Genomic DNA, 23,844 nt, shown 5'->3' on the forward strand with positions numbered 1-23,844 from the left:
GCCACCTTTAGCTCAGACACTGGCAATACTGTTTTTCTTTTGTCATCACTAGATGGTAGACTTCCCTCCCCCTCCCCACATCATTAGCTCCTCTAGGCTTATACTAGTGGAATTAAGGGGAGGGAGGGAGGACATGCAGAAGGAGGGCAAACCTCTCCTTCTTATAGTCTGTGTGTGTGTGTGTGCGCGTGCGCGTGCTTACATACATTTCCCACTTTTCAAAAGCACTTTTGTGAAGAGGGAAAGCATGTGTGCGTGCATGCGTACATCCTTGTATACTCTTAGCAAAAGTGATTTTGTGAAGAGGGGAAATATGCATAAGGATGCACACATACAAGCCTGTAGGAAGCAGTGGTTGGCTGCACCCTTCTCCCTTCTCTTCCTATGGAAGACTAGGAGAGCTAATTGTGGAGGGCAAGGAAGTCTATCATCTAGCGACGATGAAAAGAAAACTCAGATACTGCTCAGATGCTTCGCCAGCTTCTGAGAAAAAGACTTTTCTGCCACATGGACCAACCTCTTCTCCTTCCCTACCCCAACATCTTGAGCTCTGGAGATATTTGAAAGGTAAGGGGGTGATTGATAATAGGGAGTTGGTGCAGAGAAGGTCCAAGGAGCTCTGGGAACCCCAAGGGGTAGGAAATGGAGCATGAGATATCATAGGGTGGGATAAAGCCAGAGGAAGGTAGTCTTGTTCCTGCACTAGTCTCCCCACAGTCTTCTCCATCCTCCTCCATTCTCCATGCACACATAACAATCCATGCACTCTATTAACAAATGCATTAGATTTCATTCAGTTAACATCATTCAATTGATGTCTTCTTAGATTATGACTATAATGGACAGGCTCCATTACGGTCATACCTCAAGGATTACTTGTACTTGATTCTTTTCCAATCTATTGCTTAGAACCCTGGTCCCTAGTACCTGTTTAAGTCATGTTTTGGAGTCTAACCTTTTTAGTTTGCTTCTTTTAATTTAAAAGGCTATGTGGTTTGACTGACCAATTGTGTTCATGTTATTTCAGATTCCTGGTGTTGGATATTACATAGCAGGACATAGCTAATTGTATCATTTTTAATCTATTTTTAGAATGTGAATGTAAGTTCGACAAGGTGGACTTGGAAGTGAGGATGAATGTGACTTTCCTGTGACTTCGCACCATGGTTATCGCTGGCCAGCATTGCTGATTATTTATTTTTCCCCTTAGTTTTTTGAGGTATTTTTTGATTTGCCGGAGGCAACCAGGAAAAAAAAACTGTGGGATATTAGAGTACATGTAGTCCTCAATTTATTACCAAAATTGAGAGCTTAATTTCCATTGCTAGAGAAGGCCGTTGTTGAGTGAGTCATGCCCAGTTGTACAACCTTGTTTTCATTGAAATTGTTAAGTGAATAATGTGGTAGTTAAACAAATCTGGCTTCTCCTGCTTATCAGAACCCAGCTGAGAAGGTCACACATGGCAACCACATGACTTTGGCATGCTGCAATCATCATAAATACTTGCTGGTTGTATTTTGATCACATGACTGTGAGAATCCCATAATAGTCTTAATTTGTAGGATTGATTGTAAGTCATTTTTCTCAGTGTTGTTGTAACTTTGGTGGCTAAACAAATAGTTGTAAGTTGAGGACTACCTGTATACCAAGTTAACAAAAAAAAAATTATTGATCAAGATTGGAATAAAATTGTTAAAACAAGATGTGCCATAAGTTTGGTCTGAGATCATACCCGGTAATTGTGCATCATATTGAAGTCCAAAATTTAAATGTTGAATGCAAGGCTTAAGGAATGTAACTCTGTAAATATTTCAATAGATCCAAAAGACACACACAAGACTCAGGGGTCTATTTTATTCCTTCAAAATCCAAGCGGGGTTAAATGTTTTTGACCCCAGCCGTTCTGGAAGTTAACTTCAAAACAGAGCCTGATAATCACTTTGCTCCAGTTCAGGTGTAACAGGAAGCTAAGGTTAATTGAAGACTTTCTGATTTATTAGGAGCACTGAAGAAGGAAAGCATAAGTTTTGGCACAAGTCTTATATGTAGCTCACCTTATTAAGAATAAATGTTAACTTATCATCCGCTCCATGAACTGCAAGAGGCTAATTTCTACAGTCAAACATCTAGGTAGATGATCTGGAAAAAAAATAGTAACTGCACAGCTCCACCAAATTTTGCAACTCAAGCTCAAGATTTTTGGGGTGTTTCATCATTCTGATAGGGGGAAAATCTGTTACAGATCTAAGCTAGGATTGTTAGCTCAAATTACCAGCATTCTACATTCCAAAGCCTAAAATTATTAGAAGTTTTCATTAATAGGAATTATGATTCCCATCCTTGGGATCAGAGTTGAAATACACTTTTTTGAACATTTGAAAGGAAATTATAGATTGTCATGTTGACAGGAAAGAGTGCTAGCGTAGAGCTCTGCTGTTTTAATTACACAGGTACCTGCATAACTGCATAAGAGATGTTTAACTGTTTTAACTATTTTCTAGCTCAGTAATGCATTGAGGAAATATTGCCAGTAAATTCAGAATGAACATTTGCATAATATCTGGTAATAATTTCAAATGAAAATTATACTTTCATCTAGATACAGTTCTTTTGTGTTCAGAATTTCTATTCGACATGCTCTTATATTTTGTATGTATCTGTATATAATGGATGTATCTCATGTACTGATGATAAAAGCATAAGCTTAAAGAATTCAAGTAGCAATAGACAATGCTTGCAAAATTATGTCATTAGCTCACAAAAAATTGGAAGTGAGCAAATGACTAAGCCACAAAATAATGACACTTATTTTTAAAACGTGCCACTGAAAAATTGTTTCTGTAATATATGATTTTAGTAAAAAAAAAAAAAAAGTGAAAATAGTATAAATTAGAGAAATATCTAATGGATCTATTCTTTGTTCATCCAGAGTGAAGTATATCTCTTCTTTATATATTTTTTGATAATAATTTATAGGCATACAGCTTACATACTAATTTTTCTAACCTACTAAAATCAATGACCAATTCTAGTGTGTGGATGTTAAAAGAACAAGTTATTTTTATCAAATTTGCTTGAAAAAGCAATTGTCTCAGCTACAGATGAATATGTCAGAAAACAAGCATTGATTTATTTTATAAGAGAAAAATAATTAAATCGTCTTGTTTAGAATGTATTGGCTTATCATGAAGTATGCAAATTAATTTTATGTTTTGATTTAAGTCAAGAAAGAAAAATAGTACTAAAATAGCAATTTCAGATTGTAATTTTTTTCAAATTACTTTCAGCCTTTAAATAGATTTTTAAAATCTTACTTTGTCACATTTTCTTGGGGGATGGTAAGCTTTAGTCACAGTACAAATTTAAATTAAATTCCCTAAATAAATAAATTTAAATTAAATTGCTAGAATATTTTTGGGATGTATGATACCATTAGTAATGATGTTATACTCAGAAAAATGTGATTTTTTTCATATATAGGAGGAGAACTTGTGGCTTAGTGGCTAACACCACTGCCTAATATGTAATACAGCACAGGTTCAAATCCCAGTAAGGGTATGGCTAGCTGATGAGAGCTAAATAGCTTGAAATAGATCTATACTAGTCTCCCTTTATTTATTTATCAGTACAAATGCAACACAGACACACACACACACACACACACACACATATATATATAAAGATAGAGTAATAAAATGTGTTATGAATCCCATGTTTCTTTAATATGATTACTAAGAGCATTAAATTTGAAAACTTTATTATGACTTATGCAGCAGAAATATTTTATATTGGTTGGTTTTCTCAATATTTTTGAAAATATCTCCTATGTAATCATTTTAATATAAAGGAAAAAAAGTTTAAATCAAAATGAAATCTCAAATTATGACCCATTGGTTGTGGATTTTCAAGAAAAGATTCGACATCCATTTAACCAAGTCCATATGAGGACTCCTGCATTGGGCAGGGAGTTGGACTAGAAGACCTGCAAGGTCCCTTCTGACCCAATGATTATCTATTAAAGATGTTTGGAACTAAATTGTAAAGTTTTCTGTATGCAGTTATTTTTAAGATTGCTGCCTACATTTCTTCTTTTTTTAAAGGAACATTGCGAGCCAACCCATCCTGAAACTGTTTCTTAATGCTACAAAATATATTCAATTAAAATAAATTTGTTCAGGGATTAAAGTGAGATTACCCGTCTTCCAGATGAGGTATAATTTTAATTCCTTCTTGTTAAAAGCAAACATGGGAAGACTTAGGTATGTTTCACATTATGCTTGAATGACATATTTTGACTTAAAAATAGTTATACATGTTTATGTGTGATGTATCAACCACAGCACACATATATAAAATTTATTTAAAATACAGATTAAATAAATTAAATGGTGTTTGGCAGTTTGCAAAAATGTAAATATTCAAGCCACATCGTCAGCAAAATAAAAAAGTCTTATAATCCTAGATATAAGGGAATATTTTTGCAACTTCTCCTAAACTGTAACAAGGACGGGTGGACCAAGCAATAAAAATTTCTTTCAAAATATAGAGAAATGGTAATACTTGAGTGTCAGTGCTAAAGATACCTGGAAGGATCTGTAAAACTGCATGAAAATTGACAGCTGAACAATGGAAGTAAATTCATATATATACATACAGATATACATATACAATACATACATATACATAGGCATACACACACACACACACACACGTGTCATATTTATTTAATAACTTTATGTCCATTTTATGTGCATGACTCTGCACAGCTAAGAGTTAAAAATAGTGTAAAACAAAGAAAATTAAAACAATGACAAATGTCATTGTTTTAAATTAAATAACTTTAATAATAAAATTAAAATAATGACAAAATTAATAACATTAGTAACATAGCAGACATTATGCAAGATATTCCACATTTAATACAAGCATAATACAACCATGACCAAGAACTAGGTTCACTCACTCCTGCCAGGGCCCCATATCTGGGCACAATATCTTTTTGTTGCATTAATCCTTCCTTCCTTCCTCCTTTCCTTCCTTCCTCCCCCCTCCCTCCCCACCTTCTGTTTTATTAGATAAGGCAGTAAATAAATAAAAGATGCCCCATTAAAGATGTTCAAGTTAGTTCTATAATGAAAATTAAAGTACAAGTTCATTATCTGTTTCTCTTAAAAAAATTTCCTCCTTGTTCTTCTTATTATTACAGATGTAAATGTGGTTTAACAATTTCCAAGGTGTCATATATAAATTACACTCAAAACTATACATAAAACAAGTTTGCTTTTTCATATATATGATAGTTCAGTTAATTAAAGGAAAATTAATTCAAAATATGTGTGTGACTTTTGAAGACTTCAAATTATTTATAGTTTCAAAATATTTTCAATATTTAAGATATGTTGTTAATTCTGTTTCCTTCAACATAATGTCTGGAATATAGTTGAATATTTGTGCCAAGTTATACATATTTCTGCAGGTCTGATATTTGGCAGACAAAGGGATCTGCCAGTAGACCCTTTATTGACCTTGTGATTCATTTATACCAGAAGACATTTTTCACAGAACCTCTAATCCAATTAAACCTGGTGCATTCCTGTACAGTTACCTGCTAGGTCAGAACAGGAGAGGGCTATTTGAATCTCAGTTTTTCAGTTCATATGCTTTCCTCCATTGTACTAATTACGGTACCTTGTGTTTCATTTCTTCTGCACCACTGTTAGCAGTTCAACTAATATGTCAGGTGAAGGAAAAGGGACATTTTAGAAGACAGAGAATTTATAACCCCTTTGTTCATCCTCAGCAGACATAATTATTCACAGGTAACTTTAGGATGATGATGTTAGCACAGCAGATGGACTGTATGATAATTCATGCCACTGGCTCTTACAGTTCTTGAGGGTTTGCTAATAGGATTGTTCTCACTTTAAAACTAGAGGTTTTTCATCTGCTTTGGCTAAAGCTAAAAGGAATACAGCACTATAGTATCAGATTCTGAAATGTGACAAACAATCCATCTACTTGATTAGTTGTTTTGGCACCGCAGAAGATTGGGTAATGGTAGTGGGCATTTTTTTTCTTTCCACATATAATATATACCCTTGTAGTAAAACTTATTTAGCCAGCTAAGACAACTTGTATATAAATTTCTCCACATATACATTTAGAAAAGGTTATTTAGCAAGCTTATCTTGTACTGTAAATTACTCTCTCTCTCAGCCTTTTATCTGTATTCTTACTTGTAACAATTAAAGCAGACAGCGTGAACTCCCTAATTTAACACCTGCTGAGCAGTGGAGACCCAGGGCTGCCTACTAAAAATCGTTTCCTATAAAATTATTTTTACTAAAGGATCCCAGGTTAGTGATGACCATGTCAGTGATAAGGTGTGCTACTAAGCCAGTGATAGCGAACCTTTTTCATCTTGGGTGCAAAAAGCGTGCACATGTGCGCTATCGCATGCGCTCGCATGCCCACACCCATAATTTAATGCCCCCCAGGCCGTACCCCCTGTGCATGTGCGCATGACACCCCCCCACCGCTGCCCTGTGCATGGCTTTCTTGGAGCTTGGGGAGGGCAAAAACAGACCTCACGCCCCCTCAGAGGCCAGAAACAGCCCATTTTCCGACTTCCAGTGAGCCCGGTAGCTCCGTTTTTTCACCCTCCCCAGTTCCAGAGGCTTTCTAGGAGCCTGGGGAGGGTATAAAAACAGCCTTCCCTGGCCCTCTAGAAGGCCAAAAAATCAGCTGGCCAGCTCGTGTATGCGCACTGGAGCTGAGGGTTGCCGTGCTGGCTAATATGGCTCTATGGCCACCTGTGGCACACATGCCATAGGTTCACCATCATGGTACTAAGCCATTTCTGTGTCTACCTACTAAGGGAAACTGAAGTCCCTCAGTGGGATGCAAACAAATCATATTGAAGATTTGAGCTCCGTTCCTGCACTCTGGTGAAGGCATTTCCTTCTGCTTATTGATAGGAAGCTAAAATCCTTAGGTAGGCAGCTCTCATCCAGCCTCCAGAGACAGGAGGAAGCTGAAATCCTAGCAGAGAGCAGTCTTCTCATATATCCAAGATGCCACCATGTGCTTCTTACTTGGACTCTATCCACTCAACAACAAATACGTTTTCTTAACAACCACAACCGGGTGTGCCAAAATTTTGTTTTGTTTATTTTAAAAAATTTCTTGCCTTTACTACTTTATAAGTAACTCAAGGTAGTGAAGATGCATACAGTATTGCTCCTTCCTTCCTCCCTCCTCCTATTATTCTTCGCACAACAGCCTTGTGAGATGGGTTCAGCTTAGAAAGAGTGATGACCCAAAGTCAAGTTTAATTCAAGTTTCAAGTTTAATTTTATTTATAGGCCGCCCAATCCCGGAGGACTCAGTGAGCTTTCCTACCTAAGGCAGGACTAGAATTCACTGTCTCCTGGTTACAAGGCCTGCACCTTAACCGCTACCTTAACTGTCCCAGCTGACTTTTGCTGTCCCCTGCTTTTGACAAGGTATGTCTGGCCTAGTTTCTAGGCCAGGTTGAGGATGGGCTTCATGCTGCACTGAAAACAGTCCCCTGAGACACAACACAGAGGACAGCCCCAGCCCAACAGCATGATGCAAAGCTGCAGCTGTCTCAGCCCAGTCCCAGCCACATTCTCATGAGGAAACTCATGCATGACCACGGGAAGAAAATCTTATGTGGCTAGTAGCTGCCTCATGAAGAGCCAGGCCAGTCATTTTTTCTCATCAGCAGAAGCAGACCATCGAAGAGTGTGGTGCATGCCCCCCTCGGGCCCCATTTTTTGTCCCAGGAGACTGCAGGTAGGCCTGCTAGGCCCAAAATGGGCTGCAGGGGGGGTGCACGTGCATCCGTGGGGGTGGGGGAGCCCAGGGGGTCACACACGCAAGTGCAGGGCTGCAGGACATGCTGGGGGGGTCGAACACATAGTGGGCACATGCACATGCTTTTGGCACGCGGTGACAAAAAGGTTAGCCATCACTGGCATAGATGGTAGAGACATAGGTGGTTGGGGAGAGTCAAAGCCTCCTGAGTCATCAATGCCTGCCAAGCGCTTGAACTTTGATCATGTGACCAGAGATATGCTGCAATGGCCATAACCTTGGGCACCAATTGAAATCCCTTCATTCAGCACTACCGTATCTTCAAATAGTTGTTGAATTCATGGTAATAAATCAAGTACTGTAACATTATTCTTTATCTCTTAAATTTCTAGGGTTATATTTTGAGGACAAAATATTTGATAGGTTGAGCACAGCTATCTTTACATGGCATGGGCAGATGACTTCTAATCTTCCTATCTCCAACAGGCTTTTTACAATTTAGGGATTAAAAAGGATTAAAGAAGGGAGGGAAAGAATAAGATGGCTACTACTTGATAGAAAAAAGGGCGGGAATCATAATTCTCTTCTTTCTGTTGGTCAGTTGGTCTTTTTCTTTTTTTCTTTTCTCTCTTCTGTTTTTCTTATTTTTCCTTCACTTGTTTATACTTCTCTTGTATTCAAACATACTAATATTTTTTTAAAAAAAATAAACTTCTTTAGTGGGGAAATTACATCAGATTAAATGGTTAAAATCACTGTAATAAAGAGGTAATGTTCCTTGTGATGCACTAAAAAATGAAAGATCAGTGAGATATGATTGTATCAAGCCCTTGCTTTCAGAAGCTTTTTTATTTTCCAGAGGAATTTTGCAGGATTAGCCATGGTGTCCAATTGGCCTCGAGACAGAGTTAATTTTAAGCAATGCCTCTGTGCTCCTTGCTTCTGGTTCCCAGTTTCAATTCTCTCTGGCTGAAGAAAGAAAGGTTGCTTTTGGTTCCTGATTCTTCCAAAAACAATCCGGTGCCATCCTGCAAATTCCTTCTCCCTGCCTCCTTCCCCTTTCCTTCATCTGATACCTGGAAGCCTCCCCTTGGTGTGGCTCGCTCCCGGCCACCAGTAAGGGATTTAAAAGTTGCTTCTTGGGGCTTTAGAGGCAGGACATCATTATGGCTGTTGCTATCCTATTTCTCTGAGAATGCATTTCTTTGGAAAAGATTAGTAAGTGGCCCAAATACTAATAACATTTACTTGGTCATCCATTTAATTTAGTGGCATTTATTTCTAAGAATCACCATAGTCTGATAAGAGTAAGCACTGTAATAATTATTCTTTCAGCAATATTTGTTCGCATGCCTCCTTCTATAGGAAATGGTTTACACAGGACGAATGTAGCCAACCACAAATTGTTCTTGACACCTGTAGAATTTGCTTGTTTTGTACTTGCTTGAAAACAGCTAAACTAGGGCACACACATGAAACTTAGGAAGCGCGCAGTTATCAATTCTATTATTGGTCCAGATGCATAATTTGTAACCAATGACATTTGCAATGTTTGAAAACCTAATTTGCGTATGAAAGTTTATATATTCAGCTTCGCTACATAATAAAGTTGTCATTCACCCAGAGAGATCGTGCCCTCAAGTTCTTTCTAGGATTAGCTTCGTGGGTGACCCCACGTGATATTGTTGTGCCCAGATGCCGCCCTGGAGCCGTTTTCTCCGGGGACGGACTGGGGCACTAACAAGTGGTGACCTCCGACGTGATTTTTTCCGCCGGACCGACGCAGCCTCGCCGCTGTGTGCCTGAGACCCCATCGCTTACCCGCGCGCTCGTCGTCGTTCGTGGAAACGACTGATCTTTCGTAAGTATGGGGGCGGATCTGTCCAAGGACCAGGTGGGTCATGTTAAAGAACTTGGCCAGATTCTCAGAGCTTCTAAAAGTCAATTAAAAAAGAAATTTGTCTTCCTACCAAATCTGAATTACGCCAACTGTTAATACACATTTGGCAAAACTGCCCCTCCTATCCTCACCATGGTTCCCTTAAACCTGGACCATGGGTGAAAATAGGCACCTATCTCCATCAGGAACCTCGTGCTCCTACTCCGATGCTCCTGACTTGGAAGGTTATACTTGCTGCTCTTAGACTCCATCATTCTGACCCTTCTCCTGTTTTTCCCATAGAACCCCCTGATCTTACTCCCCCACCTCCTTATTTAGATCGCCCTTCAAGTTTTGTTCCGTCTGTCTCCTCTCCCTCTGTTTCCCCCCCTCCCTCTCCTTCTGTTTCTGACATTTCACTCACATCACCTCCCCCTCCTTCTTCTGGTCCTGCCAGCGTTTATTTTGCTTCCTCTCTCTCTCTCCCCACCATAGCTGGCAGTGCTGTGGCTCGTGGTTTGGCTTCTGCCCGAGCCGATCCTTCTCTTACCCCAGATGATCTGGAACTTCTTTCTGCTTTTCCCATTGACTTAATGGGTGCTGCTCCTGTCTATGAAGCCCTCCCTTTTAGAGTGCTGAAAAATCTCAGATATGCTGTGTCTCAAAGTGGCATTACATCCTCTTATTTTCAATCTGTCCTTGAGAACCTTAGTCAGACTTATCACCTTCTCCCCTGTGATTGGATTACCATCGCCAAATGTATCTTAACACCCAGCTCACAGAGCCACAAAAATCTGCTCAAAGAGATGAATTGGCCACTTCCTTCTTGGCCTTTCAGTTATTTGACAAACAACCGTTTAACTTAATTCTTGCTAGTCTTTATGTGACTCAGATTATAACTTCTTTGTGTGAGTCTTATCTCTCTTCTTCTGTTGATTCACAACTTTTGTCTCTGTTTCTCACTTTACAAGGTCTTGTCTCCTCTCGCTGTTATTTTTTCCATGTCTCCCATATCTGAAGTCAGCCCTTCCCTGGGCCTCTCCAGGAGGGCAATGATGTTGCTGACGCTGAGGCATCAGCCCCCCCACCCCATGTCAATGTTTGTTCTGCTATCACACCTTGGGATAGCCACTCTTACTTTCACCAGAATAAAAAAGCGCTCATAAAACCATTTGGCATTACTGCAAATGAGGCATCAGTAATCATTCAACTATGCCCCACCTGTAGCCAGCAGGCAAACCCTCTCCCTATGGGAGTTAATCCCTGAGGGACAGAGTGTTGCCAAATGTGACAAATGCATGTTATACATGTTCAGGCTACATTATGGCATCCCCCCAAAGGGGTGAAGCCACCAAACATGTTATTAATCATTCGATTTGGACCTTTGCATCGCTGGGACGCCCCAAAGAGAAATTTGGCATTCCTTATAACAGCCAGGGTCAGGCGTTGGCTGAGCGCGCCAACCAGACATTAAAACATGCCCTGGACAGATATATTGGCAATAGGGAAAATGCCCCCTGGCCTCCCAGCAGTGCAACACACCGGCAGCCCACCATCCTCGGCAGCGACTCGTCATTTTGCAGCTCCACCTACTGCAGACACCTCCCGTCCACCTGTCTACTATCGCTGCTTGCCTGACTTGACGTGGTGAGGACCTGCTGACCTGCTGACCTGCTGACCTGGGAAAGGAACTACGCTGTAATCCAACTCAAATACAAAGTTCTTTGGATTCCAGGACAGCACGTAAGACCATATTTGCCAAAACCACCTATACAACCACCTACACAAACACAGAAGCAGCCTGACCATGACCAACCAACAGGAACCACAGCTTGAGGCTGTCTCTGTCTCTGACCTGGAACACAGAGCAGAGCACCCTCCACTCCCCCGACCGGCTGCCCTGTCTTTCACCGCAGATCCCCCTACTATGTGTTTGGTTGAATGCTACCTGTTGTCATTATTTGAACCAGTCCGGACAAATTGAAACCAGTGTGGATACCGTTCAAACAGTTGGACAAACATACAAAGCCTTGGACTCCTGGTAGGATTGGATGACCTCTTAGTTACCAAATTTTAGCTGGTTGGGAAATGTTTCCAAGACTGTTATAACCCTTGTTGCTTTGCTGATACTGTTGTGCTGCTGTATTCAATGTGCACCCTCTTTATTCACTATGTGTAAGAATATTCTCTAGCTTGGCTCCACAGAAGAATATTCACATTGTCAACCACATGGAGTTACATGAACAGTCAACCCCTTCATGGGGAAAGATCCCTTCCGCATGCCCAGCAATGAAGAGGGAGACGCTGCCTTTTAAAAAACAAAAACATTCCGGGTGTGTGTGTGCAGGGCAGTTTCTGCTGTCTGAAACACACATACACAGGGATGCAAAAACATCGCACCAGAAACATCCTTCCGGCCTAAACGGCCAGGACTCATTATGCAGCCTCATGTAACATGAATTATATGAGCCAGCAACTCCCACACATGCCCTTCTCTCCCCTATGCTGTGCTGTAACTGTTTATTCCCCCTTTGCCATGATGTGATTTTTTATTGGTTTATGTGTAGAATGCTGTGATTAAGAGGAAGAGTCTTTTTGACAAAAAGATAATAAAAAGAAAAGGAGGAGATGTTGCTATCCTATTTCTCTGAGAATGCATTTCTTTGGAAAAGATTAGTAAGTGGCCCAAATACTAATAACATTTACTTGGTCATCCATTTAATTTAGTGGCATTTATTTCTAAGAATCACCATAGTCTGATAAGAGTAAGCACTGTAATAATTATTCTTTCAGCAATATTTGTTCGCATGCCTCCTTCTATAGGAAATGGTTTACACAGGACGAATGTAGCCAACCACAAATTGTTCTTGACACCTGTAGAATTTGCTTGTTTTGTACTTGCTTGAAAACAGCTAAACTAGGGCACACACATGAAACTTAGGAAGCGCGCAGTTATCAATTCTATTATTGGTCCAGATGCATAATTTGTAACCAATGACATTTGCAATGTTTGAAAACCTAATTTGCGTATGAAAGTTTATATATTCAGCTTCGCTACATAATAAAGTTGTCATTCACCCAGAGAGATCGTGCCCTCAAGTTCTTTCTAGGATTAGCTTCGTGGGTGACCCCACGTGATATTGTTGTGCCCAGATGCCGCCCTGGAGCCGTTTTCTCCGGGGACGGACTGGGGCACTAACATATGGCGGCCATTTTGGGGGCTCAATTCCTGCAGGCCGCATGGGCTGGGACAGAAGCTACTATGAAGCCTCGTTTTCATCCCTGCCTTCCTGAGTGGCCATTGTTTCTACAGCGGTGGCAGCGGCAAGGCCCTGCAGGCCCAGATCGATGCCAGGAGGCCCAAAGCCATGCGGCTTGCAAAAGGGGAAGGAAAGGTCTACCAGAGGCTGATTTCGTCACATGGAGGCCATGAGTAATTGGGGGAAGCTGTTTTTGGTCGCAGCTGTTTCTGGTGGGCTGAGCCTGGTGGGGCCCTGACCTGCTGCTGAGGCAGAGGGGAGGCCTGATTCCCCCCCCCATTGTCCCCCGGGGAGGGGACCTCCTCTGGGGCCCATGAGGCTCACGTCAACAGTGGTGTCCAGTGATGTGGCTAATTACTTGAAGGCCAAGGACAAGAAGGCGGAGTTGACCCTTCGTAAAACATTCCAGTCTTCTGCGTGGGCCGTCAAGGCAGCTGCCTCTGCGTCATTCTTCAGCCGCACGGCTATCCTTTGGCTACAACCGATGCAGCAAAGGATTCTGCCTGAGGAGGTGCATACTCATCAAGATCTCAACAAGCTGGTTGCTGTTGCTCAATTCTCTGCAGACGCCACTCTGCATGCCATGAAATATGGCTCACAGGCAATGGCGGCCTCGGTGACCTCCCAACGTCTCCTGTGGCTGAGGGGGTGGCAAGCAGAGAACAAGGCAAAGTGGCACCTGGCATCATCGCCTTATTCCGAGGAATCCCTTTTCAGTACCCCATTGGACCCAATCCTCGTTGAGGACAAGAATTAAAAGAAGGTCATGCACACAAAGAAGTCGGAGCAAATATCTGCGCCTTACTTTCGGAAGCAGTCCTATCATCAGTCAGATCAGGAGGCGCAGCACAGCAGGTATTTTCCGAGATTGGATAGGCAGTCGGATAGACACTACACCACGGATAGGCCTAGGTTCCAAACCCAGGGGAAGAGCTCCTTTCGGGGGGGAGGTGGCCGTCCCTACCGCCGGGGCAGATAGGTCAATAGTGACCCCACCCATAGGCGGCAGACTGCTTCTGTTTGCCGACGCCTGGGCTCAGATTACCACTGATGCCTGGGTTCTGAATACCATCAGATTTGGCCTGCGCCTAGAGTTTCTCTCCATTCCGCCAAACCACTTTAGGACGTTTTCATTCGCCAAGTGTAAAGATAAACATTCTCTCATGAGGCAGGCGATCCGACACCTCCTATAGATTAGGGCGGTGGAACTGGTTCCACCGGACCAAGTGGGGTCAGGTTTCTATTCCAACCTCCTTGTCGTTCGGAAGAGTTTGGGGGGATGAGGGCGATTCTGGATCTTAAACTGCTAAATTTTCACTGAGTCTATAGCTTAAATCCATCTTGGCAGGGGTCAGGCGCGATGACTTCATGGCCTCCATCGACCTGACAGAGGCTTACCTCCATATCCCCATCTTCCCTGGCCATCGTAAGTATCTCAGGTTCTCCTATTTAGGTAGCCACTACCAGTATAGGGCCCTACCGTTTGGCTTGGTGTCAGCGCCTCGGACCTTCACTAAGGTCCTAACCACAGTGGCGGCTTACCTCTGTGAGCACTCTGTCAGGGTCCAATGCTTTCTCGATAACATCTTAGTCCAAGCAGCATCGTTTGAGCAGGCAAAGGAGGATCTTTCGTTGGTGGTATTCGCACTACAGCAGTTAGGTTTTTCGGTTAATCTAGATAAGAGTTCCCTCGTTCCCGCCACCAGGATTCCTCACCTGGGGACCATCATAGTCTCTAAGCTGGGGAAGGTGTTCCTGTCCCACGACCGTAAAGTTAGTTTGTTAGCCTTAGTTAAACAAGTTAGAAGTCAATGATTTGTTCCTGTAGTAGTGCTCTCCAGCTTGCTGGGGAAATTCATTTCTTGCATAGATGTAGTGCCTTGGGCTCGTCTACATGCGAGGCCGCTCCAGTGGCGTCTCCTGCCACATCAGAAGTCAAACTCCAGCAATTCCAAGGAAAAGGTTCCAGTGACACTACAGGTGCAGCTGTCATTGAGGTGGTGGCTCTCCCCAGCGCTACATGAGGGTTGCGAATTCAGGGAGCTGGAGTGCCTCATCCTAGCAACAGATGCCAACTTGTACAGGTGGGGAGCTCTCTTGGAGTCCTGGATGGCGCAGGGGCATTGGACCTGGTTGGACCTCCAACACAATATAAATTGGTTGGAACTGCGAGCGATTCACTTGGCATTGCGGCACTTCAAGGACCATGTTCGGGATTAAGACGTCTTAGTGCTGACCGACAACGTGACGGTGAAGGCCCACATCAACCGACAGGGCGGCACACACTCCAGGGCTCATTGAACTGAGGCGATGGCACTCGGCACCTGGGCAAAGAGGCATCTTTGATCGCTCAGGGCGGAGCACATCACAGGAGTGAACAACCATCAAGCCGATTGGCTCAGTCGGGCCATGGTCGACCACAAGGAGTGGAGCCTTTCTCCGAAACTGTTCCAGGCCATCTGCTCCAGGTTTGGCCATTCGGAGGTGGACCTGTTTGCCACACCGCAGAACGCTCAGATGGATTGGTTCTTCTCTCGGTTCCCGGCTCGAGGGACGGAGGGAGTTGATGCACTTCGGATTCTGTGGCCAGAGTGCCTGCTCTACGCCTTCCCTCCCCTTCCCCTTCTCCCTGGGGTAGTTCAGAAAGTGATATCAGAGAAGGCGGAGCTCATCTTAGTGGCACCCTACTGGCCATGCCGGGCATGGCTTGCGGACTTAATGTGCCTGTCAGTGTCACACCCATGGAGGATTCTGGGGAGGGATGTGGATCTCAGACAGGGGAACCTGGTGCATCCCGAGTCACAGTGGCTGCAGCTAGCCATGTGGAGATTGAGCGGGAGCACCTAAGGGCCGCCCAGCTTTCACAGAGGGTGATCTCCACAATTGAGGCTTCACACAAGGGTTCCACTACTAGGATTTATGATTCCACCTGGCGGATCCTTGCAGAGTGGTGCCGGGTCTCGGGACCGAATCCTCACGAGGCTTCGGTACCACACGTCTTGGAGTTCCTCCAAGATGGATTGGATAGGGGGTTCTCACATGGCACCCTCAGGAGACAGGTGGTGGCCCTCCACGATGATTTGGGGAGAGGGGCTCCTTCCACTTTCCCAGGTCCCGTTAATTAAGAGGTTTTTGAAAGGTGTGGGGAATCTCTGTCCTCCGGTTGTCCACAGGTTTCTGACATGGAGCCTCACTACGGTTCTCCAAGCAATGCCAGGAGCACCATTCAAACCTCTGAGGACAGTTAACCTGAAGTTCGTAACCCTTAAGGTAGTGTTCCTTGTGGCGGTCACCTCAGCCCATCGCATCTCTGAAATGGGGGCGTTGTCCTCCAGGTCGGGTCTTTGTACATTCCGCAATAATTGGGTCATCCTGTGACTGGATCTGACCTTTATTCCCAAGGTTAATTCCCTTTTCCACAGATCACAGGAGGTGGTATTACTGGATTTTTGTCCGGACCTGTCTCTTGATAGGGAGCGCCTTCGGCACCGGCTGGATGTCAGGTGTGCCTTGCACATTTACCTGAGGCGCACGGAGGCTCTCAGGAAGTCTGAGGCACTCTTTGTTTTCTTTTATCCGTCTTCCTTGGGGAAGAGGGTGTCCTCCTCGGCTATAGGGAGGTGGATCAAACTGGCCATCGCATTGGCCTATGAGGTTCAGCACCTTCCAGTGCCCCAGGGCATCACAGCACACTCCACCAGGAGTGCGGCTACCTCGGCAGCCTGGGCCACACAGGCACCTATCATGGAGATTTCCAGGGCGGCTACGTAGGTGTCCCCATCTCCCTTTATCAGGCACTACAGGTTAGACAGGTTTGCATCGGCTGATGCAGCATTTGGTCATAGGGTGTTACAACAGGTGGTAGCACATGAGGAGCCCAGGACCAATAGTGCCCCCCCCCCGAAGGACGTTAACTTGGGTATGTCCCAATCCTGGCTAATCCTGCAAAATTCCTCCAGAAAATGACACTTGATCTTACCTGAACTGTTGTTTTAGGAGGTTTTGCAGGATTAGCCAGGTTCCCACCCTAGCGTTGGTCCAGGAGTTGGGGGAGTTCAGGGGTAGGGTGTGTACCCTTATGACTTGTTTTCAGGTGTTTTGCAATGGTCTTCACCCGTTGAAACTGGAAACCAGAAGCAAGGACCACAGAACCTAACCCTAACTTTTGACCAGTTTGAGAGGCCAAGGTGACATGAAAATGGCTATCCTTTGCTCTCTTAGCCCCTTCACTGATTGAGATAAATGTTTTTGTCCATAAAACCTCAGCAGTTTTTTGTGATTCATTGATATTTTTGGTCCATAGGAAAATCTTGACAGGTAAAGGTAAATATCCTTTGAATGATGTGCTTCATTTTGTTCCTGATAATATTTTCTTCTATGAAATTCTGTATTTTCTTCATTGTATCTTTGAAAAAAAATGATTGAATTTGTGAGGTTCTCTGTTTCCTTTTCCTACTGTTTTCTCCATTTTTGCTGCCAGTGTAATCCAAGTAGCAGTTGTTTGAAACTTAACTGGCTGGCTTTTCTCACTGTTGAATTTTTAATTGAATTAATCAAAACAGGAGATTTATAATCTATGTGATTTTTTGCACCAATTTTCTACTAACCATGTTTTAGAATAGAATAACAGAGTTGGAAGGGACCTTTGGGGGTCTTGCTATCGATGATCTAGTATTTTGTGTTTTCTTGGTCAGCTATGGTCATTCAATAAATGAATCATACCTTAAAGTGACATCAGAATACAGCCATCATTTATAATCGACATACTTCTTGCCATTTCTGTTATATGTAAGCAAAATTACTGAGGTTAAGTAGTATATTGCATATGTTTGTCTAGGTATATACATGGAAGCTTCTTATTCTGTCCTGAAACCCTTCCATTCAGTTCTCCCATAATAAATAGAAGGAGATCTAGTTTAGAAACCTTTGCGTACCTTTTGTTACAAATAATAGATTAAACAGAGGGGCTACACTCAGCTGTTTATAAATGTTCAAAGGAAAAAATAAGACTCGTTCAGCACGTTTCAACAGAGAATGCTCTTTGTAAATAGTGACCTGTATGATCAGTTCTGGGACTCTTAACTGTCATGTGACTTTGCTATATTGCAATTTAAGTGCAAGTAATATCATTAATTGTACTATTTATATAGCGCTTTTAATTGTTTAATAAGATTGCTTCACAACTTTTCAGCATTGTTGTAAAATAAGGGCGCCATCTTATCCTCACCTTTCAAAAAATAGGTATGTAGAAAGGATAAAGATAACAGCACATGATTATGTAGTAAAATAAGCACCCCAAAAATGTTTAAATATTACATGTCAGGTCCATATTTGTCTTGAATCTGTACAAAATTTGAGCTAATGTCTTAGATTGCATTGATGATCCTCTCATGATATAGTATATCAGTACATTAAATTCCCATTAGCATATTTTAGTTCTTCCAGATCTTTAGCACCTGAAATAAAGTCTCAATCAATTATAAAAAAAACCATTACTTAGTAAATACGCATAGATTGTATTACATCTCTTCTTTACTACTAAGTAAAACCATTTTATTTTACTAGACATTGTGTAATTCTGCAGTAGTTTACTGGCCATGGTTTAATAATGACACAGCAGAGTCCTCTAAAATAAGCCAATGCTGAATAAATGAAATTCAGCTTTCCCTAAAGGATCTTTCTCATTGATAGAAGAAAAGAATTGATGACACAAGACCATTCATGTACAATTCCAGCAGAGCAAAGGTGGTATTCAGCAAGTTCTGACCAGTTCTGGAAAACCGGTAGCGAAAATTTTGAGTAGTTCGGAAAACCAGTAAATACCATCTCTGACTGGCCCCACCCCCATCTATTCTCTGCCTCTGATCAGGAGGGAATGGATATTTTGCAGTATCCTTCCCCTGGAGTGGGTTGGGAATGGAGATTTTATAGTTTGGCCATGCTCACCAAGCCATTTGAATCCCACCTCTGCAGCAGAGGTCTTTAGGGTAATAGATTTAGTCTACTAGATCATTTCTAGCCGTTGGCTAGACTCAGGGCATCATACACAGAGCATTGTCTTTGATTCAGTTAAGCACTAGGGTCCCCAGAGAAATTGGCTCTCACTTTATTTAACTCTCCTCCAATGTATAAAACTGAGGATATACATTCAAAAGAAATTAATGAGGAGCAACCAATCAGAATGCCCAGATAAACTTTCTCCAACCATTCTTTCTGCAGTGAATATGTACTTTAAAAAAAAACCTACAAGCTTATTCAAGAAGATAATATCTAATTTAGCTAGATTTGACCATTTTGTTTGTGTGTGTGTGTGTGTGTTTTCTTAAATTTACATTTCTATTTCCCTTTCTCCAGTAAATATATTTTATAACTATAGATTGTCCTGATTTAATGAACAAAATAATTGTTCATTAAAAACTTTCCTAAATGCAAGACTGTCTGATTATGGTAAGTGTCTGATGTGTTTTAAAATTATCACAAGGTTTTTTAAAGTTCTCTGTCACGCCTTTCTCTTTGAGAATTGGATTAAACAAAATAGTCCTCAGTGAAAAAGGATAGTAATTTTCTATCTGGACAAACTGACAGATGTCAAAAGGTTCACCCTGACCTGTAGCAGCCTCTTATAATTATTTCATTATTTAAAAAAACTTATGTGGCTGCCCTAGTCACACCTTGTGACTCTAGGAGCCTTACAACATTAAAAATCCATGAAATAAAAAGCCCACCCCCATTTATTACATACAATTTTTATTGCATAAAATTACATTTTACTGGGGACTGATGGTTATATCATATTTTTTCCTTTTTTTCCCAAAAAAGGAGGGTGAAAATCTGGGTGTGTTTTATACACTGAATACAGCATTTTTGGCCTCCAGAAACCCCGCCCCTTTTGCAAAACGGGATGTGCATTGGCTTTGGGAGGCCTGCAAAGTGCTCCTGGGAGCCGGTGAGGGCAAAAATGAGCAAAAGTCCATTTCCCCTCCACCCAGGTCCGACAAGCACTCTACAAGCCTGCCAAAGACTATGCATGCCCTCTTTTTTGCAAAAAAAAACAGGCCCGTTTTAATTTACCTCTTCAAAATCTTGATGCGTCTTATACTCCGGTGCGTCTTATAGTCTGAAAAATACGGTATGTGACTGAACTGTTAGTAGAGAAAAGCAGTCTATCTTACAATAAGAGTAGCATGGTATTGGTATAGGTTGTTCAGAATCATCACATTTAGAGTTCTTCTTTTTCTGAAAAATAGATTGCTTCTTTGCTATCATGTGAATATTTCAAAAGTTTCATTAATACTATATTTTTTCCCAGGTCTTACTTCTTTTCATAAAACCCTCAAGGCACAGAGGAAGAGTCACAAACATTGCCATGAAACCCAATCTGAAACAATGGAAACAAGTCATGCTGTTTGGAATATTTGCCTGGGGCCTCCTGTTCCTATTTATCTTCATATATTTCACCGATAGCAACACCACAGATGCAGTTCCTAGTTCCTTCTCGTATGTTGAGACTAAAAGACTCTTGCCTATTCAAGGCAAACAGAGAGTTATCATGGGAGCAATTCATGACCCACCCTTCTCCGAAACAGTCAATGAGATGCTCTTCAACAAAGATGTCTTAGATTCATTTAAGTCAGAGAGTGGGAACATAAAAAAGTGGACTGGCTTAGATAATAGTTTTGAAAGTGAAGAATTTTTTCCTTCTCAGTTAAGAAGAAAATCCAAAAGTAATTTTCATCAGAGGAATGGTGATTATTTATTTACTGCTGGTCAGTCTCAGTTATCAAATAATGTTCAGCGAATAATGAAATTAAACTCTGCACAGGGGGAAGTTCAGAAGAGGAACATTTTACAGAATTCTTGGTTCCCTCAAAAGAAGATAAAGAAAAGACACATAAATCACAGAAGAAGCGAACTGGTTGAAGAGTCCCATGAATGGAATGAAATTTATACCACAATGTCAAAATCGTTCCTGTTCAGGCTTTGGAGGGGGGATGTCTCCTCCAAGATGCTGAATCCCCGCCTTCAGAAATCAATGAAAGATTACTTGAATGCCAATAAGCATGGGGTGAAGTTCAGGGGGAAGCAAAACTCCCAACTGACTTCAGAACAACTCTTCTGTGAGCTCAAGGCACGTGTAAACATCAGAACCATTGATGGCGAGGAAGCTCCCTTTTCAGTCCTTGGTTGGAAAAAACACGTCCCTCAAACTTCACTGAATAAATTATATCCTCGAGGATTTGGAAGCTGTGCTGTCGTTATGTCTGCTGGTGCCATACTGAACTCTTCTCTGGGGCATGAAATAGGTGGGTAAAGATGTTTAGCTTATTTGAACTCTGGTATGTAGGTGGAATCCAGATAACCACATGTGGGGTATTTCTGTACTCTTTGGCCTTTATAAGATAAAGTAAAAGAAGGGTGGATTGGACCAAAGCATCCTGTTTTGTATAGAGGCCACCATATTCTTTTTCTGGAATTAAACAGAACAGCATTTTGTAGCAATCTTTTCATATTGCTATTTTCTACCAATGACACTATAGTAAGGCATACTTCCTCTGTATTGAGTAGTAATACGCATTGTCTCCATTTGAAGACAACAAATGTATAAGTATTATGAGAAGTGTTTTTTTTCTTCCAGCGCTTACTTTCTCCTTTTTATATGATCTTTTCTATCAACTCCTCCCCCCACCCCAAAAAATACTTTTGTGGACCAATGTATTAGGAGGTCTGTAGAGATTCTCAGTCATCCAGTTGCATCCAAAATGCAACTGAACTCTCTTTCATTTTGCTTCTCATCTAAGAAGGTTCTTCAGTTCTGAACTGAAGAAATGTCTTGAATGAGAATTATGCATTTCAAGTGGAAATGTTGTCAAGCCAGATTGAATACTCAGTTTCTAATATTTTTGATTATATGAACATATTAAACAGAGTTCTTATTTATTTTAGTTTTCTTCTTTCTCTATCAAATAATTATTCAATTCAAATAGAAATGCCACATTTAAAACTTGGTTAAGATTGGAGAGATTTATACACACACAAAGTTCCATTACACTATAAACAGCTGTAACATTCCACTAAACTAGTATATCAATCAGTGAGACTCAGCTTTGGATACATCATACATTTAATTACAAGTAGCACTGCAATGTCAATTAGGGCAAAATTCCATTACTATATGGAAGCAGAAAAGTTTAAACAATGAATTAACTATAGTAACAGATTTTATGTAAAGGCTAAATCATACATTTAATCTTTTTTCCCACCAGATGTTGAACGGCAGCTATCAGCATTCTTTACCATAGTTGATTGGGGCTGCCAGGTATTAAAGAGCAGCAACATCTGGAAATCCCAGGCAGTACTGTTCCCAGGCAGTGGTGTTCCTAGACAAGTGAAACTTTTGAAAGTATGAAAGGACATTAAGGTTAAATAGTTTTTAACCCTCTATATGAAATTACAATAAAAGTATCAGTAAATATAATATATTCATTGTGATTAGTGTTAATACAGCAATTTATTAGCTATTCTATTATCATTAAATGTCAGTAAATGAATTTGAGTCATGAACAAAATAGTCATTTCTCTGCATATAACATACTTAAAAAGAAACTTATAAAAGTTCTCATTTAAATTGTAATGTAATGTAAATTTCAGTCCTTTCATTTTTGCATTTATTCATTGGTATAATATAACCAAAGATTTTAGCCATTTTCTCATATTCTCTTTCACTTCTTCTTTTTCTGTCTCAAATCTATACGTTTTAGCAATTACATTATCACATAATTCAATTTCAAATTCTGCCCTATGTTCATCAATTCCAAATGTCCTTTTAGCTTCTTTAGATCTTTCTGTCAACTATACAAATGAGATCCATTGAAACGTTTCTCAGTTAGTTGGTCTTTTGACTTCATCTTATAGTCTCCATGTTCTTGTTTTAACAATTCAAAATATAATATATTCCAAAAGATGATTTAACATGTTTTGCGGGGAATAATGCATTCAAAGATCATTAAAGGAAATTTGAATTTTTCCCCCAGCATGTTCACCTCTTACAAGTAGCAATGTTATGAATAGATTAAAACCTTTATAGTCCAGTATCCTATTTTACAGAATGGTGCTCCAAACCTCTCTCTAGAAAGCCCACAGATGATAGCATGCTCTCTTTTCTGCTGTTGATAGTTCATTGGACAGCCTTATAGCTCTCCAGATCAATTGACCTGTTGTCCATAACTGTAAATTTTAAAGCAATCCAAGGTGATGAAGAACAGCAGTGCTGTTGTTAGTTTTTTTAAGAACACTTGATAATTGTAAATTTTACAGCAACTACATGTTCATCATTGATAGTATGATATTAATATAAAAATGTGTAGTATTTTTTATTAATTTTAAAATCCCAATGGATATAAATTTGAACTGTTTGCTTTAGTGAAATTAGATTTCCACATTGTTGGATTTTCCAGTGCAAAAAAACCCCAAAACAGCATCAGCCAACAGTTTCAATTAAACAGATTTAATTCTTAGGCTGGTACTCTACTTTTGTCTATGGAGATTCTCAGTCATCCGGGTCATAGTTGTTTCAAAGGTGCATTTTTCTTCAAAGGACAACTGAACTGTTTTTCCTTGAGGAGGAAAATGTTTCACTTCTTATCCAAGATGCTTCATCCCTGCTATCAGAACTGATTAAATTGCTTGGGTGAGAAGCAAAATGTTTTCTTCTTCAAGGAAAAAACTGTTTAGTTGCCTTTTGAAGAAAAAAAAACACCTTTGAGACACTCTACCTTTGGTTCTCCCAATAAGGAATCCAAGAATTTTCCTCTGCCCCACAGGTTTTTCTAAATATAATTTAATAATATTTGAATCATATCATACAG

General features: G+C 40.9%; 1 protein-coding gene across 3 annotated transcripts in view; it reads left to right on the forward strand.

Annotated features, from left to right (window-relative positions):
• ST6GAL2 (ST6 beta-galactoside alpha-2,6-sialyltransferase 2) overlaps positions 1-23,844 on the forward strand; it is a 69,254-nt gene that overhangs the window by 26,523 nt on the left and 18,887 nt on the right. For all 3 annotated transcript variants that reach the window (XM_014055383.2, XM_014055387.2, XM_014055386.2), the window contains exon 2: positions 20,289-21,282. In XM_014055383.2, the coding sequence (XP_013910858.1) occupies positions 20,346-21,282 (937 nt within the window). In that variant the 5' untranslated portion in view covers positions 20,289-20,345. The remainder of the gene's footprint in view (positions 1-20,288; positions 21,283-23,844) is intronic.

The sequence above is a fragment of the Thamnophis sirtalis genome, unplaced genomic scaffold (assembly GCF_051295495.1).
Source record: "Thamnophis sirtalis isolate CommonGarterSnake01/CBP01778 unplaced genomic scaffold, rThaSir2_p1.2 scaffold_12, whole genome shotgun sequence".
NCBI classification, from domain to species: Eukaryota; Metazoa; Chordata; class Lepidosauria; order Squamata; family Natricidae; genus Thamnophis; species Thamnophis sirtalis.